The sequence below is a fragment of the Pleurodeles waltl genome, chromosome 10 (genome assembly GCF_031143425.1).
Source record: "Pleurodeles waltl isolate 20211129_DDA chromosome 10, aPleWal1.hap1.20221129, whole genome shotgun sequence".
NCBI lineage: Eukaryota > Metazoa > Chordata > Amphibia > Caudata > Salamandridae > Pleurodeles > Pleurodeles waltl.
Window position 1 is genome coordinate 489117439 of NC_090449.1, and position 17781 is coordinate 489135219.

The 17781-nt window shown below is 46.5% G+C and overlaps 1 protein-coding gene across 13 annotated transcripts in view; it reads left to right on the top strand.

The window, feature by feature from the left end:
* The window catches only part of LOC138261643 (uncharacterized), a 1036964-nt gene that overhangs the window by 142321 nt on the left and 876862 nt on the right, over nt 1-17781 (top strand). For all 13 annotated transcript variants that reach the window (XM_069210793.1, XM_069210797.1, XM_069210802.1 and 10 more), the window contains one exon: nt 5194-5289. In XM_069210793.1, coding sequence (XP_069066894.1) covers nt 5194-5289 — 96 coding nt within the window. The remainder of the gene's footprint in view (nt 1-5193; nt 5290-17781) is intronic.

Here is a 17781-nt window from a genome sequence, read left to right on the forward strand (position 1 = left end):
AAACAATATGTCCTGGGCATTGGGCGAATTCCACGTCCCTGCTCCTTAACTTATGACTTGCCGTGACTCATCTGCTTATTATCCTGCTTATTCTCCTTCCTGCTCCCCTCCTTTCTGTCTAGCCCTCACTTTCAGTACTTTTCCCACAGACTCTTGGTATCTATTCCATCTATACTATAAGTTCTTTCTTGACACCATCATTCAACAATGCCATAAACATATCTCTCCTAGGTACCCTGTTATTGACGGTACAACACTCGGATTGAGAGGCTCTTTCAGGCTTTAGCCATTCTCCCAACTCGCTGCCTGCCTCAAGTACATCTTTCAGTAAGTGTCCTGTCTGGTTAATTAGCAGAGTCATTATCGCCTGCTTGTAAGCTAGGGGAGTGTAGGAAGTTGCCTCTGTATATACTATTTCAAAGTAAGAAATAGTGTGCACAGAGTCCAAGGGTTCCCTTTAGAGGTAAGATAGTGGCAAAATTAGATAATTCTAATGCTCTATTTTGTGGTAGTGTGGTCGAGCAGTAGGCTTATCAGAGGGTCGTGTTAAGCATTTGTTGTACACATACAGGCAATAAATGAGGAACACACACTCAAAGACTTACTCCAGGCCAATAGGTTTTTATATAGAAAAATATATTTTCTTAGTTTATTTTAAGAACCACAGGTTCAAGATTTGCAGTAAACACTTTAAATGAAAGGTACTTCACTTTGATACTTTAGGAACTTTGAATAAAAGCAATATCATATACAGTCTTTGTAAAAATGGCAATAAGCTATTTTCAGAGTGGAAACAGTGCAAAGTCAACAGTTCCTGGGGGAGATAAGTAAAGGTCAGTTTGTGAGGTAAGTAAAACACTTACAAGTCTCAGTTCTGGGGCATAGACAGCCCACTGTTGGGGGTTCAAGGCAACCCCAAAGTTACCACACCAGCAGCTCAGGGCCGGTCAGGTGCAGAGGTCAAAGAGGTGCCCAAAACACATAGGCTCCTATGGAGAACAGGGGTGCTCTGGTTCCAGTCTGCCAGCAGGTAAGTGCCTGTGTTCTCGGGGGGCAGACCAGGGGGATTTGGTAGAGCACTGGGGGGGACACAAGTAGGCACACAAAACACACCCTCAGTGGCACAGGGGCGGCCGGGTGCAGTGTGCCAGGCAGGCGTCTGGTTTTGTATTGGTTTCAATGGAGCGACCCAGGGGTCACTCTAGCGGTGCAGGCAGGAACAGGGCGGGCTTCTCGGGACAGCCACTACCTGGGCTAGGCAGAGGGTCGCCTGGGGGTTACTCCTGCGCTGAGGTTCAGTTCCTTCAGGTCCTGGGGGCTGCGGGTGCAGTGCTGGTTCCAGGCATTCGGGTCCCTTGTTACAGGGAGTCATGGTCAGGGGGAGCCTCTGGATTCTCTCTGCAGGCGTTGCTGTGGGAGCTCAGGGGGGTAGTCTCTGGCTACACACGGGCTCGCAGTTGCCGGGGAGTCCTCCCTGTGGTGTTTGTTCTCTGGATCTCAAGCCGGGGGTGTCGGGTGCAGAGTGTGAAGTCTGACGCTTCTGGCGGGAAACATGCAGTCTTTGGAAGTTGCTTCTTTGTTGTAAAGAAGTAGCTGGTTTTGAGCAGGGCCGCTGCTCATGGGAGTTCCTTGGTCCTGTAGTCCAGGGCAGTCCTCTGAGGCTTCAGAGGTCGATGGTCCCTGTCGGATGCGTCGGTGGTTGCAGGTTTTTGAAGTTGGAGGCAGGCCAGTAGGGCTGGGGCCAAAGCTGTTGTCGTCTTCCTCCTTCTCTGCAGGCTTGTAGGTCAGCAGTCCTTCTTGTTTCTTCAGGTTGCAGGAATCTGATTTCCTGAGATCTGGGGAGCCACTGAATATAGGGGCGTGTTTAGGTCTGGGAGGGCAGTAGCCAATGGCTTCTTTCCTTGAGGGTGGCTACACCCTCTTTGTGCCTCCTCCCTGTGGGGAGGGGGGCACATCCCTAATCCTATTAGGGGAATCCTCCAAAACTAAGATGGAGGATTTCTAAAGGCAGGGGTCACCTCAGCTCAGGACACCTCAGGGGCTGTCCTGACTGGTGGGTGACTCCTCCTTGTTTTTCTCATTATCTCCTCCAGCCTTGCCGCCAAAAGTGGGGGCAGTGGGCGGAGGGGCAGGCATCTCCACTAGCTGGGATGCCCTGGGGTGCTGTAACACAAGGGGTGAGCCTTTGAGTGTAGCCATAATGGAACTGTGGAGTTTGTGTTTGACAAACTCCCAGACCATATACTCTTATGGCTACCCTGCACTTACAGTGTCTAAGGTTTTGCTTAGATACTGTAGGGGGCATAGTGCTCATGCACATATGCCCTCACCTGTGGTATGTGCACCCTGCCATAGGGCTGTAAGGCCTGCTAGAGGGGTGACTTACCTATGCCACAGGCAATGTGAGTTTGGCATGGCACTCTGAGGGGAGTGCCATGTCGACTTAGTCTTTTTCTCCCCACCAGCACACACAAGCTGTGAGGCAGTGTGAATGTGCTGAGTGAGGGGTCCCCAGGGTGGCATAAGACATGCTGCAGCCCTTAGAGACTTTCCCTGGCATCAGGGTCCTTGTTACCAGGGGTACCAGTTACAAGGGACTTATCTGAGTGCCAGGGCTGTGCTGATTGGGGAGACAAAGGTACAGTTTAGGGAAAGTACACTGGTTTTGGGGCCTGGTTAGCAAGGTCCCAGCACACTTTGAATCAAAACTTAGCATCAGCAAAGGCAAAACATTAGGGGGTAACCATGCCAAGGAGGCATTTCCTTACAGGGAGCTAGCCTAATTATTTTGTTTCACATTGACACTGTCAGTGGTGCACCCAACAAATTGTGAGTCTCATTCGAAAGGACTGCAGTTTTCATACTTTCTTCTTTGATTCTCTGCATAGCATCTCTGAATGTGTACCAGGACTTATCATTTGCTGTCCAGTCTGACTCCGTATGATATTTGGGATTACACCATATAACCACTAATTGCAACAAATTAGTTGCTCGGTCATCTTCATAACCCCTTAATTGCTCGTGTATAATGGGGTCAGTGCTAAGGGTACAGAACTTCCTTGCATCTCCCACATCCAACACCACTCTAGAAGCTCCTGTGTCATAAAATCGCACCATCCATGTAAGCAACAGTTCCCCAAGTTTTTGACTAAACCTATCCATAATATTGTTAATTTCCTGCTGAGAATAATCTTCTAGGTAGTGCATCTACACCCCGCCCCCCAAATTTTGTGGGGTGCCTTGTATTTTCCACCTAAATATGGTCTGGGTGCAAACTACTTTCTGCTCATCTGGCTCACCCTGACTGCTATATTGACAACACTTTTCCCCATAGTCTGAAAACTCAGAGGAAAAACAGATATTACCATCCCACTCCTCCGGGATCTAGTCTATCCCTGCTTTGGCAGTAGCTTAATGAACCTTTTTCTTATTAACTCTTCTTCTCCTTTTCTTGTATTTATACTGCACCATGCGCACCGCGGCTCTCTCAGCCATGGTTTGATAAATGTCTAATTTATCCTGTAACCGTGTATTCTGACATGATAACGTTATGGAAGTATTCTTCGCTTCCACTAGCTGTTTTTCCATCTGTTCATGTTCCTGTTCTAACTGAACACATTTCTCGTGCGTTTTACAATAAGCACATGAGAGGATCCAACCTCTGCACCCTAAAGTGGTAAGCTCTCTGCCTTTTTATATTGGCACTTTCTGCAAACAAGCGAATACAAAGGCATGAGACCTCGGATTGAGATCAAGAGATCCTGGGTAGTGCGTCCGCTCCATAGGTGAGTTCCTGTCTTTTACACCTTAAAACAACTGTGAGGAGAGAATTCTAGAAACCCCTCCCCTCTTTTCTGAATTTAAATACTGGCTGTACTTTGTTTGCGTTGGAAACACACAAAAGAATTGTCCAGGCCCCCATGCTTGTTTTGACGCAGAGCTGTACATTTCTCTGATAAGACAGTCTCAACCTTGTGAGTCTGAATCCCCCGTAATATGTTCCAGCACTGTCTGACCCTGTTCTCCTTGAGGGAAAAATAGGTTCTGTGTGGAAAACGAGTTCTGTGTGGAAAAACACCTGACCTGCACTGCTCTGCAACTGCAGCAGGGCACAAAATGGAATCACTCGTACAAAATGGAGTCAATAGTTAAATGATGGCTAAATCTAAATAGCATCACACGAGGTTTTGGACTGGCCTCTTCCCATGGGCGAGCAGGTTTAATACTGGTTTGCCTATGTCTGGGTCCAAACTGGGGTGACGTGGCGAACAAAACAACAATGGATTAAACCCAGATCTGTGACTGGAGGTGAGTGTTTGAAAAGTGTCAGCAATCTGTCTCTCATCTTTAAGTGATGCAAATGTTGCCATAAGTGTCCAGGGTCTGCCCAGATGTGTTTCCCTTGCTTTCTGTCCCACTGGATTCAAGCTAGCCCTGCTGATGTGGGGTGATACCCCAAAACCGGTCCCAGAATGTTTGTTTCTGGTTCAGGGAGGACCTGAATTAGTAGTTTGGGCTGGACTGTTCCCACATGGTCAAGATTGATTTGCACTTGGTTGGCTCCAAACTGGGTTGACGTGGCGAGCAAAATAACGATGGATTAAACCCAGATCTATGACTGAAGTTGAGTGTTTGAAAAGTTTCAGAACTCTGCCCATCATTTTATGTTTTGGTTTTTCTATGTGCGCTCTAAGTGGCTAGGGTATGCCAAGACGTGGTCCCTTGCTCGCTGCGCCCCTGGATTCGAGCTAGCTTGGCTGATAAGGGGTGTTACCCCAAAACTGGTCCCAAGATGCTTAGATGCTTGTTTTCGGTCCAGGATAGATATGGCTTGGCATTTTCAAACAGAACTGTTCCCATGGGGACGAGGTTTAAGACTGATTTGCTCTTTGTTTCAGGAGTGAAAATTACAGATGCTAAGTATCTTACTTGTGAAACCATATTACTTTCGATTTTTTATGCTTCAGCGTGGTTCTGAATTGCTTTTGTTGAACAGTTGTTCTAGAAGTAACATAGACTATAAAACTGATATGATGATGAGGAAGGGATTGTGGACTGTTTAATTTGTTAACAAAGGAATTTTACTAACTGGTTTCATCCCCACTCTAATCACATTCATTAATATAAATAGAGCAAATAACCGATATAGGTATTTATTTTTTACTTTGATCCTGGCTATTGTTTTTGTAACAGGAGCAGAAGCCGCAGAAGGAAACCCTGCCAAGTGCCTGCCTATCGCAGTGTACCTCCCACAACATGTGCCGTACCCCCCAACCACTGGTCAATCAAGTGAGTCTTCTAAGTGTGTCCTTTGTTTCTGTGGTAAGAGCTAACCAAATATTTGATCCCCTTCAGAGCCCCTGCCATGAGCAAATGACAAGCTTGTTAAGTTTGCCCTCCTTCCTTAAGCCAAATTCCTTATAGATTTGGGGGTTGGAGCTACCATTTTGTTTATTGACCTTTGTTTTTGTATTAAGATGTTAGCGCTACAGCAATGCTCTCCCTTGACACATTGCAAGACTGATGAATTTACCCATCCTCAAAAACCCACTTTCTGTAATAATCACTGCTCACTTAAAAGGGTGTGCTACAACACAGTGCTGTTCGCAATGGCTCTAAAAGTTTACATAGATTATATCAAGCTTACTGACAGAACCTCCTCATTTCTCAGCACTACGGACATCACACAGCAAGGTAAAGAGGTATGCAAGACTAGGATTTACTAAATAAATATAGCACTTCCACAAACATACCGGACACGCAACCTGTATTCATTGGTTTAAGATTTAGGGGGTCATTCCGACCCTGGCGGTCCATGACCGCCATGGCGGAGGGCGGCGGAAGCACCGCCAACAGGCTCAGAAAAGGGGAACCGGCGGTTTCCGGACGGTTTTCCCCTGGCCCAGGGAATCCGCCATGGCGGATCTGCTTGCAGCACCGCCATGGGGATTCCGACCCCCTTCCCTCCAGCCTGTTTCTGGCGGTGTCCACCGCCAGAACCAGGATGGCAGGAACGGGTGCCGTGGGGCCCCTGGGGGCCCCTGCACTGCCCATGCCACTGGCATGGGCAGTGCAGGGGCCCCCTAACAGGGCCCCACAAAGATTTTCACTGTCTGCTTTGCAGACAGTGAAAATCGCGACGGGTGCCACTGCACCCGTCGCACCCCTGCAACTCCGCCGGCTCCATTCGGAGCCGGCTTCCTCGTTGCAGGGGCTTTCCCGCTGGGCCGGCGGACGGCCTTTTGGCAGTCGCCCGCCGGCCCAGCGGGAAAGTTGGAATGACCGCCGCAGTCTTTTGACCGCGGTGCGGTCATTCGCGGTAACCGCAGTCAGAATGACCGCCTTAGTGGTTGTTATATACAGTCATTTCTTTCATCACCCATTGAGCCATCCTTTGGTAGGAGTGGGACATTTCTCGCTCATCAACGTATTTGTTCTAGAAGTGACTTCACTCTTAATTTGAGTTTCTTAAAAAAGAAATCAGTCCAAACAAAAGTTGACTCCATAAAGAAATCATTACAAAAAGCAAATTTATGGTACACTGGAAATTAAACCTGAAAGTGAAATTGAATGTAAAGGAATTTGTGCAAATTGAATTAACATTTGAATAGCTAACCTTCTAAAAATGATTTCACATTAAACTGGATTTGACAACGAAATGCAATGTATCATAAGATGTGTTGCTTTTTAAAAGTAAATTCTTTATAAAAGAGGATTCTCTCTAAGGCAGAATTCTCTCTTAGGGGATCACCATTGATAGTCATAAGCACTGAATAGTTGCACCCACATGCAGGGATCCCGGAGCACATTTTAATAATATATCTTCTTAGGTTTAGGTGTTCGTCTTTCTTCAGGAAGGCCTGCAGAGTCACTTAAGAGAAAAAAAACATTATGCCACCTATTGGAACAGGCTACAACAGCCCAATTCTTCATCTTGTTCTTAAAAAAATAAATAAAAAAAGGGGCCAGGAGAATTGTGTGTGTATAATTTAATCATGATGTTGTTGTAAAACAAGATAAATCTCTTTCACAAACTCTTTTCTGGTAGAGTATGGAGATAAAGGAAAGCAGGAAAGTGTAGCCCATGGGCTGTCATTATGTGAGTTAAAAATATAGACAGTGCCTTTAAGAACGTAGGGATCACCAGTATCCCATCATGCTCAGCAAGTGACAGTTGCTTCAGTTTTTTTTTCCGGCTCCTGCTGACAGGATCCTGGAACATTGAGCTTGTCTCTTTTAGGTTTTTCCCACAAAATCCTCCAGTAGACTTTGTTGACAGCTATTACATTCAACAACTTTAATCTCTCCCTGACTTTTTCTGAATTTCCCTGACATAAAAGTACGGTATATAGTTAAATAAAATGCCATCTTTGTTTGACAAATGCCCAAAACAGTCCTGCATGATGTCTGCATCATCTGCCTTCCAGCGAGTCATGTTCTTGAGCCTTGTCACCTCTGCAAGAACTTTTCAAAGCTCACCCTGAGGGACAGAGGGGAAATCCACCTCCATGCCACTGAGGAACGGTGAAAACAGCAGACACTATCTGAAGGTGGGACCGCAGGGCGAGGAGAGGGTCTGTCCTCTACCTGGGCTCTAACTTCTGTCTCCTAAGGACGTGGAAAGTCCAGAAAGAAGACTTCAGCGCAAACACGTCATCAGTCTCAGTCGACATCCAGAGGGTCGAGGTGAGGTGTGGTACCTACATGTTATCTGTCAACAGCTGGTTCGACGTCGCAACAAAGGTCATCGTAGACAAGATTGTCGACATCAAAGACTCAAACACTGTTGATGCACAGCCCTGGCTCAACATCGAGGAGTGTATTGACGTCAGGGAGAAGTGGTTTGATGGCGAGGCGCCAACAAAGGTAGCCGTCAAGGAGTATGTTGATGCGCCGTCAAAAGTCACCAAGGAGCAGATCGTTGTCGAGGCATCAATGATGGTCGATGTCGAGGAGCCTGTTGATGTCGAGGACAACACAGGAGACAGAAGACGTATTTCATTCATTCAAAATCTTTAATGGGCTGTATCAGGCCATCAGTAAAACACAGCCATGTACTAGGAATATAAAAACAGCAAAGTGCAACTATGACATATATACTTTGAGAATGGATGCCTTAAATATTCAAACTGTCCAAAAATGTGTTAAAAGGCTTAGTTGAATACAAAGAATCAGCAGTGATCATATAAAGTGCATAGTGAGAAAAAATTAAATCTAGAACTACAATTAAGGTACAAAAACACTCAATGAACAAGGAGGCACATTGGATCAATATTACATAACTGTACCAAGATGATTACCTCACCCTGCTTTTCCTGGTTCGATCTGCTGCTTTGAGAAATTAGCACTCCCTAAAACAGATAGCTGGAGTATTTAATAATTGCATATGAAACAGGGTCTCTCTCTATATCTATGGAGACCCAATGATTTTAAAAGGTGTTTCAGAAATTGTCTACGGAGATAGCTAAAATGAGTGCAGAAAAACATATAATACAAAAGCAAGTGTGCAGAAGCCTTATCACAAAACCATGGCGGCACTGGTCCCCCAAAAGCTCCAAGTTGACTCACAGAGCTCAAGAGCCGCCAAACCGTTCCGGCTCTAAGGTGAAAAAGTAGAGACCTCTACCATTGTTGAGTTCTAAGGAGTGATAAAGAGCAGGTTCCCCAGTGACGAAATACCTATAATAAACCTGCACAGTGCTTTCGCCAACTCGGTTTGCATCCTTCTGTTCTCAAAAAATTCCTAGAAATGGCTTTTCACCCAGAAATTATCTTCTTTCTTTAGACTCAAGGGGGACGTATACAAAGAAGTCATCCCCAATGCCTTGAACATTTTAAAGATGTAACTCAGCCAAGGAATGGCATGCCCTCTGTCCACACTAAGAGAGTCCAAGATAATATCTTGAAAGTTGCACTCTCGGATTAACCTGTGCACTAATCCACATTATTAATGATGCCAATCAGATTCTATCCTCAACATAGTGCTGATTTAACCCTGCATGGGTGATGTAGCTGGAGGTTGTTGGCTGTAGCTGCAAAAGCCTCCAGCATATGCCATTTTCTTTAAGAGAACAAAGCTGTTATGCTAACCCCAAATCCCTGATCAATATGTGGCAGCAGCGACACATTGTGCATCATACTCCTTTACCAGGGGTTCAATTGTCTCTTTTTTCCTTGCTCTGGAAAGGTTAAAAATGGCTCTGGCTATCCTACTGTGATTAAGGCTTGAGGTGGTCATCTGAGACTGCCAAGAGCCCGAATGGTTAAAAACTGCATCCAGGTAATTGACCCTGAATGACAAGCCCACTGGTGTCGGTGCTTCCTGGTCCATAAGACATAACCTGAGATTTACCATAATTTGTAACCAGGTCAAGACTACCCATGAATTGTACAAAACGGTCCACTAGCACCCACCAGTCATTGGGAGTCTGGACCACAAAGACCACATCATCCTCATATAACAATGCGGGCACCTGGATGCTGGTGACTCTGGGAGTGTCGATCGGGGTAGAACTCAGATAGGGGCAAAGCTCATTAATATAAAGAATAAACAGTAGTGGGGGCCAAAATTTCATTTCAAACTGAACTCTGGAAGCATTTTACCAACTGGATTCAGGCACACTTTGGCTTTCAGGTCTGTGTCCAAATTGTCCAGAAAGTTCAACAGGAGCACCTCTACACCCATATCCATTAGCCTCAACCACAGCTTGGCCCTATTGACTGTATCAAAAGTTGTTGAAAGGTCCATAAAGGCCAGGTACAGAGGGCAGCACCTTGCGCAGATGTACGTATTGACAGTCAAAGTCAGATTGAGGCACTTCTGTACCATACCCAGCCCTGGTTGGAACCCGAATTGGAAACAGGAGAGAATATGATGTCCCTTAGCCCAGGCAACAAGGCAATTATAGATTACCCTGCCAATAACTTAGGCTGTGCTGTCTAATAGCAATATCTGCCTATCACATTTGGGGGACATAATGACGCCCTTTTTAAAAATAGGCTCAATAATCGAAAATTTCCAAGAACAAGGGGTGTGCATATTTAGGGAACAAAGGGGGGCATTACATTTTACAAGGTCAATTGGGACCCCGCTTGGGCCAGGCACTTTGCAGCCTGTTCTCTGTTGGCCAGATCAACTTCCATCAGCAATGCTGTTACAGGTGGTGTGTTGCGTAATTTTATGCACAAAGATTTATCCACCTTGGCATTCTCATCTAGATGGTAAGTGGCCAAGAAGTGTGCCGCCCAATCAGAGCCTAGAATGTTACATTGCAGCAGAGAACTGCCAGGAGTACATTTAGACCTAATTCTATTTAGTATCCTAAAGAAATCTTGCCTTTCATTGCCTGCCGCAGCAGATTTCAACCTTTCCCAATACAGTTTATGTAGGGCCTCCTTCCTAGATTTAAAGCTGGACTTACATACATGTCAAGCAAACCGGACCACGGGCATGTCTCTCGGAGGTGGACAGGGCTCTCCTTAATCGCCGGTGGATCCACCTGTCCAGCTCGCATGGGTTTGAAGAGCGATTGTTTAACAGTGCACACATACAGGGTTGGCAAAACCCTTGTTGTAGAAATTAATTAAGTAAAAGCAAATTGAGAAAGACAGTCCTGAGTCAGTAGTACTTGAAACTCTGCAGACCTGGAATCGATGGGTGTCACTTCAACATCTAAATTTACATAAACCCAGATTACAAGTCTTCCCATTGCCCTATTCCTGGGGAGGGAAATAGTTGGCTATAATAATATGCATAACCACAAACATACTGGGAGTAATTGCCCAAGTCTCTTGCAAGGCAATAATATCATATTTTTAAAAAAGCCTGTTAGTGTGGTTTGTCTTTTTTTCCTTTGAGGCCTGCAACATTCCAACTTAGTAAAGCCTATATGCGAACAGCATCAAAACCAACAGGTTCACCCACAAGGGGAGCAGGGGTTCGCGTAGTGCCAATAAATATTGGGGGAGTAGTTGTAATGGAATGTCAATCAATATTTGCGAGAACATGGAATCTGTTAGCTGTGGAAATGGTAAAATATACAGTGGGCCTCAGTGGTGCCACTAATGGATCTTGAGAAGATGTCCCCAGGCAGCATTCCAGTTGCGTATGATTCAGCATGAATAGGAAGGGGCAGATGGTGGGAATCATGGCTTGCACAGGGCTGGCTAATTGGCACTCCTAAGAGGTTTGCACTGCTCCAAGGATGGTATATTGGTGGTTTATAAAAGAAACCCAAAGAAATAGCACTTCTCGATACAAATGGCGCATAAGGCCCAAACAATAAATGACGAGCTAAGTACGGAAATCTTACATTTGTGGTTATACAATCCCTTTTGGATCTCCAGAGTCAGGGCCTATCCATGCACATCTACGCACCATAAGGATGGAGCTACCATATATTATCTTGGGAAGTCTTTATGCAGCACTAGCCATTCCAAAAATGTATTGAAGAGCTCCTCATAGGTTTTATTCTGACTCCTTCGCAGACCGGGAACCCTGGTAAGGACAACCACATATGGACATGCGTCAGCTGGAGATTGACTTCAACCCTGTAAGATGAGGAGGAGCCGTTTGACAATATTTGTTCAGGGGATGCTATACAAGAAGGCCCAGTCTCTGTAGCCAGCGGGACACCAGCAAAGGATTTGTGCTGGCCCGTCTATCCAGCTCGCGGGTTGGTTCAGACTAGTACTTTCCTCCTGTGAAGGTTCCTTTCGAGAAATTGTGCCTACTGGCACTGCTAAGCTTAAAGCTAGAATGGGGGCCTCTTTGTGTGCAAGCTCGAGCTTGCATGGGTTGGAGCAGCAGGACGGCTGGGTTTTCCATTGCGAGCTAAAAAAAAGAACAGGGGCACAGCAAGGTATTTGCTAATTTGATATCCAGGCATCCAGGCACAAGATCAGAGGGGAAAGTTTGACTTAAGTCATGTACTGAGCCACTCAAAATAACCATCAGGTTTGTCAGAATATCGTTGGAAGGTTGCGCATAGTATGGTGGGGAGAAACAATGAAGAAGGTGGCTGACACCCAGTTCATCATTCTGTGAAGAAGTTGTTCCAAAGGGCTCCCTTCTGATATTGAAATTGTTACTACAGGGCTGATTATGGCGAGCACCTCTTTGGGTCTACCTTGGGGTGCTACAGAAGATTCTATGGTCTCTACAGGTAAGGGGCTCTGAGCCTTTGGGGAGACAGGATACAACACTATAGAACAAAGATTGTTGCCATGCATGACCCCTAAGGGCTCGGATAATTGATCCATGAGGGAAGGAGAAGTTGGGCCCGTGTCACTATCCTGAGCATTACCAACCCCTAAGGACAACCTCCTTGCTGATAACACTTACAGCACGCTCCAACATATGGTCAATTTGAGGTACTTTTGATGTGGGGAGTAGCCGCTCCGCCACCAATAATCTTCATTTTCCCGATGTCAACAGAAGTCTAAGGGTAGGGTAAGCCAATGTACAAAACAAGGAGCACCGTCACAAGCGATCAATCAAAAGTCAGAGAGATGTAGACTCAAAATTTTAAAGTATACCTTCAGAGACAACAACCAAGAGACTTGGCCAGCCCAGCCTCCTCCTGCCGATGACCAGAGAAGACGGCCCAGTCTTCACCCGGGCGCACCCCGCACACCATGATCTTGTCAAGGCGCTTTTGTAGTGCGTGTGTGGCCTCCTCCCTTCTCCTGCCTGATCAAAGCCTTCTGGCTGCTGCCAACAGGAAGCCACAGACAGGTTCGAGCAGGGCAAGGCAAAAGCCCTAGAGTCTCAGCTGGTTCCCCCGGAATGTCAGTCAGCAGATGACTCAACCCTACCTGCTTGAGAGAGGACCATAAATGTCCTCTACAACAACTTTGTAGCGGCCCTGTTGCAGGCCTTACAGCCTGAGTCCAGACCTTAATGCTGAGACCAGTTTGAGCGATTGCCTGCATTTTCTGAGCTCCCCTTAGGGTTTTCTAGCACTGCGTGTGTGCTTTAATGTCTCCACCTCCGCCCTGTGCCTCCCAATTGCCTAGCCAGAGTTCCAGGGGACCAAGACAGGTGAACAGGCTTCAGACCTTTAAGGCGGGCAGAATGCAAGCAGTTGGCATGAAATCAGAAGCAGAGGCAGGTGTTCTAGCTCTTAGCCTTGGTTCTTCTCTGTTTCCCACCTCTGTTGCAGTTCCAAATTTCCCTGGACTGCCCGCCAGGAGTCTGCTCTTTTCTCTGAGATTGCAGTTGCAGGCCACAAGCTGCACCAATGCCGCCTTCCTCCAGAAGGCCCCCGGCTGCCAACACACAGTATTTATTTATTTATGTACAGACTCTGAGTATTCGAGAATATACTCTCCCTCTTCACTTACTGTCATACCAAGTACTCCTTCAGTGTCCTCACTTCCTCCACCACCTCTTCCTCCACCACCTCCTCTTCCACTACTGACATGTCCTCCACCACCACCTACAGCGCCACTTACACCGTCACCAATACCACAACCAGAGGACGCTGCATTACAGAGGACCAGATCGTGATCCAGGACGTGCCATCAATCTCGCCATCACTGTCATACTTTCAGGTGCTTACACTATCGTCATCGCTCACAGAGGTCTCACTCCAGATCCAGGTCTTACACAAGATCTCATCACAATACCACTTACACTCCTCCACTTCTATGGTTCTGTACTCACTGACGATATCCAATTCACCACCACCTCGCATTTCACTAATGGATGATATCACCACTTTCCAGGAGGTCCTGGTAAGGGTAGCTGCAAAGCTCAATATTCACATGTCGGTTCCTACCCCCTCAAAATCAGTGACTTTTGAGACACTTCAGCACCGGTTAGCATTAGGACCACTACTGCTGCTGGTGCCAGGTCTCCTACAGCTGGCTATGGAACTTTTTCTGACTCCAGCCTCAGTTAAACTGCCTCCCTCAGGACTTCAGAAAAAAATATTATCCTCCAGAGCAAGATCCTGTCTTCCTTAGTGCTGACACACTCGGTGGTTGTATTAGTGACCAAAAAGCACCATGCCACTAGCCCTACTTCATCTGTGCCACCTGATAAGGAGAATAGGAAACTGGACTCTATAAATTGCAAAGTCTGTAGTACAGCAGCAACCACCATCAAAGCTGCCATTCTCTGCAGATACGACAGAGCACTATGGGAATCTGTTCAACCGTTTGCAGAACATCTCTCCAGAGACAAACAGGACAACTTCATGGAGATCGTTGCTGAACATCACTCTAGAGACAAACAGGAAGACTTCATGGAGATCGTTAATGAGGGCTTGATGGTCTCCAGTCGGGTCATAAGTGCAGCACCAGACACTTCCCTGTTAGCGGCACATGAGTATTGCCACTGCATCGCTTCAAGGAGGCATTATTGTCTCCTCTTAATATCCATCTGGAGTATCAACAAAGAATCCTGCACCTCCCATTCTTAGGTTCCACCCTGTTCGGAAGGGTGGCTCACATGGAGTCTGAGATGGAAACCCTTAAAGAAGTGGGTTTAGAGAGATCTAAATAGCAAAAAAAACTTTCAGGCCCTACCAACTCAGTTTCTACGCCTTGAGGGTTTAACCCCCTCAATGGTATCTGTAGGAGGCTAGCTCTCTCTATAGTGCACAAAAACGATGTGCACTGTGTAGAGATTCCAAGCAACCCCACCTTGGTATTCAGAAGTAACAAATAGACCACCTAATGCTCTATTTTATGGTTGCTTTGTCAAGCAGTTAGGCTAATCTTGGAGAAGTGTTAAGCATTTGTGTACTCACAGTATCAATAAATATGGGGAGACACTCAAAAGAATAACTCAAGACCAATTTACAAAAATACTTCAGATTTTTATAAAAGTTCTAAGACCAAGATCGTCAAAATTGGGTAAGTACTTCTTATGTTATGATTTATCAAAGTTTACCGAAATTAATCTTTTTGTGTGTAATTACGTACTATAGGAATCAATGAGAGAAAACTTTAAACATGCATATAAAATCGGGCAATGTTTTCACAATTGTCACCTTCTGTTTTTAGGTTGAGGTCGTCAAGATGTTTGGGCAGTTGGTTCAAGTGGGAGCAGCGGCTGAAAGTCTTGGAGGAGAGCTGAGAGGGGGACCACTTGGAAGTGCACTGCACAGATGGACTTAAAGGTAAGTCCGGTGGGTCCCTTTGGAGTTTAGAGGTCGCAAGGGGTTAGAGACCTCTAGAGCACAGCTGGTTTTCCAGTGCAGGGGCCAGAGAGGCCGAGAGCAGAGCAGGTAGGTCAGCCAAGGGCTGTGCATTAAGGAGCCTTTGGAGCCAGGTGCAGGTCACTTGATGGGTGGATCCAGGGCAGAAGGGCTACTCTGGGGGGTGGTTCTTGGGCATCCTGAAGTCACTCGACTGGTGCTTGCTTCTAGTCCTTGGAGTGTCCGGAGTGGAGTTTTCTTCTGGGTGTCTGACTTTTGGGGTCTAGTACCCCGGGCTATGGCACATCTCGGCCACTTGAGGTTGCAGTGCCACCAAACTTAACACACCAGCAGGTTTGTCCTCTGGGTCTGTCGGGTGGAATTTGGTCCGGCTGCTGGGTCCCGTCATTGGTCAGCGGCCGGTCCGTGACCTGGACTTCACTGGATCTTGCTTGCTGGTTGCAGGAAGTGATGCCTACACTCTGGAGAGAAGTTCTTGGCATAGTCTGTCCAGTCGACCCCTCAGGGGTGATTGTAGAGTCCTTGGTGCAGCAGGCAGGGTTTGGCGCCTTTTTCTTCATGTTTCCGTCGAATCTAATCTCCAGGTCTAGGGATGCCCACTAAATACTGTATGTTTGATGGCATGTGTAGCTGCAGATACACATGCTGTGCTTATCCCGCCATCTAGTGTTGGGCTCGGAGTGTTACAAGTTGTTTTTCTTCGAAGAAGTCTTTTCGAGTCACGAGACCGAGGGACTCCTCCCCTTTCTGCTCCATTGCGCATGGGCGTCGACTCCATCTTAGATTGTTTTCTTTCCGCCATCGGGTTCGGACGTGTTCCTCTTCGCTCCGTGTTTCGGTTCGGAAAGGTAGTTAAATCTCGGAAAATTTGACGGTATTGTTTGCGTTCGGTATCGGGTTACTTAACGCAGATTGACACTGAATTTGGAAGAGCTCCGGTGGGGCCTGGTCGGCCTCACCAAGTGCGTCTTCAAGGCTAATGGAACGGACCCCATTCCGCTTCTGCCCCGAATGCCACAACAAGTATCCTTACACAGATCAGCATCTGGTCTGTAATTTGTGTTTGTCTCCCGAACACAAAGAGGATACCTGCGAGGCCTGTCGAGCGTTTCGATCGAGGAAAACGCTAAGAGACCGGAGAGCAAGAAGACTTCAAATGGCATCGGCGCCGACAGGACACCAAGACGTGGAGGAAGAAGAAACCTTCTCCATCGCGGATTCGGACGAGGACGAAACCGAACATGCTCCGAAAACCGAAAATTTGGGCAGGAACTAGAAGCTCGTGAGCCAGATTACACACAAAGAAGGCTCCACATTCAAAAAGAGACAGGAAAAATAAGAACTCTCCCTCCAATCCGAATGAAAAGGAAACTTGCTTTCCAAGAGAAAGACAAGCAGCCACAAGCAAAGGTGGCAATATAAGTAACTCTGCCACCATCACCACATCGCTCACCACAGCCATCACCAATGGCACGCAAGTTCGACGCAGCGGGGAAACGGGTTGCAGCACAAGCAGCCAACCAGTGGCGCATTGACAATTCACAGGCCTTGCTATCAAGATACAATAGAGCTCATTGGGACGAAATGCAAGACTTCATAGAGCAACAAGTGGTGGAAGAAGGTCAGAGTATCTCTAATAACCAGATACGGTCGGCAATGGATGCAGCAGACACAGCTGCAAGAACTGTAAATACAGCGGTCACCATACGTAGACACGCATGGCTACGCACCTCAGGATTCACGCCAGAAATTCAACAGGTGGTGCTGAATATGCTCTTTAACGGACAGCAGTTGTTTGGGCCGGAAGTGGACACTGCTGTCGAGAAACTTAAAAAGGACACAGATACGGCCAAGGCCATGGGCGCACTCTACTCCCCACAGAGCTGAGGCGCATTTCGAAAAACACAGTTTGGAGGGGGGTTTCAAGGACAGAGCACAGAACCCTTAACCTCACAAACAAGGCCCACATACCAGAGACAGTATCAGAGGGGAAGCTTTCGGGGACAGTACAGAGGAGGACAGTTCCCTAAAACTAGAGGAAAGTTCCAAAGTCCACAGACACCGCAAAATAAACAGTGACTTCATTGTCACAAATCCCCAACACATAACACCAGTGGGGGGGAGACTCACAAATTTTAACCAAAACTGGGAGGAAATAACAACAGACACGTGGGTCCTAGCCATTATCCAACATGGTTATTGTATAAAATTCCTACAATTCTCTCCAAATGTCTCACCGAAAACACACAACATGTCCAAACAACACTTGCATCTATTACAACTGGAGGTCCAAGCGTTGTTGCAAAAAGATGCAATCGAACTAGTACCAATTCATCAGAAACGAACAGGTGTTTACTCCCTGTACTTTCTCATACCCAAAAAAGACAAAACTCTAAGACCCATTTTAGATCTCAGAACCTTAAACATTTACATCAAATCAGATCACTTTCACATGGTGACACTGCAAGACGTGATCCCATTGCTCAAACAAGAAGACTACATGACAACATTAGACTTCAAGGATGCGTATTTCCATATACCCATACATCCTTCCCACAGAAAATACTTAAGGTTTGTAATCCAAGGACTACATTACCAGTTCAAAGTGTTGCCA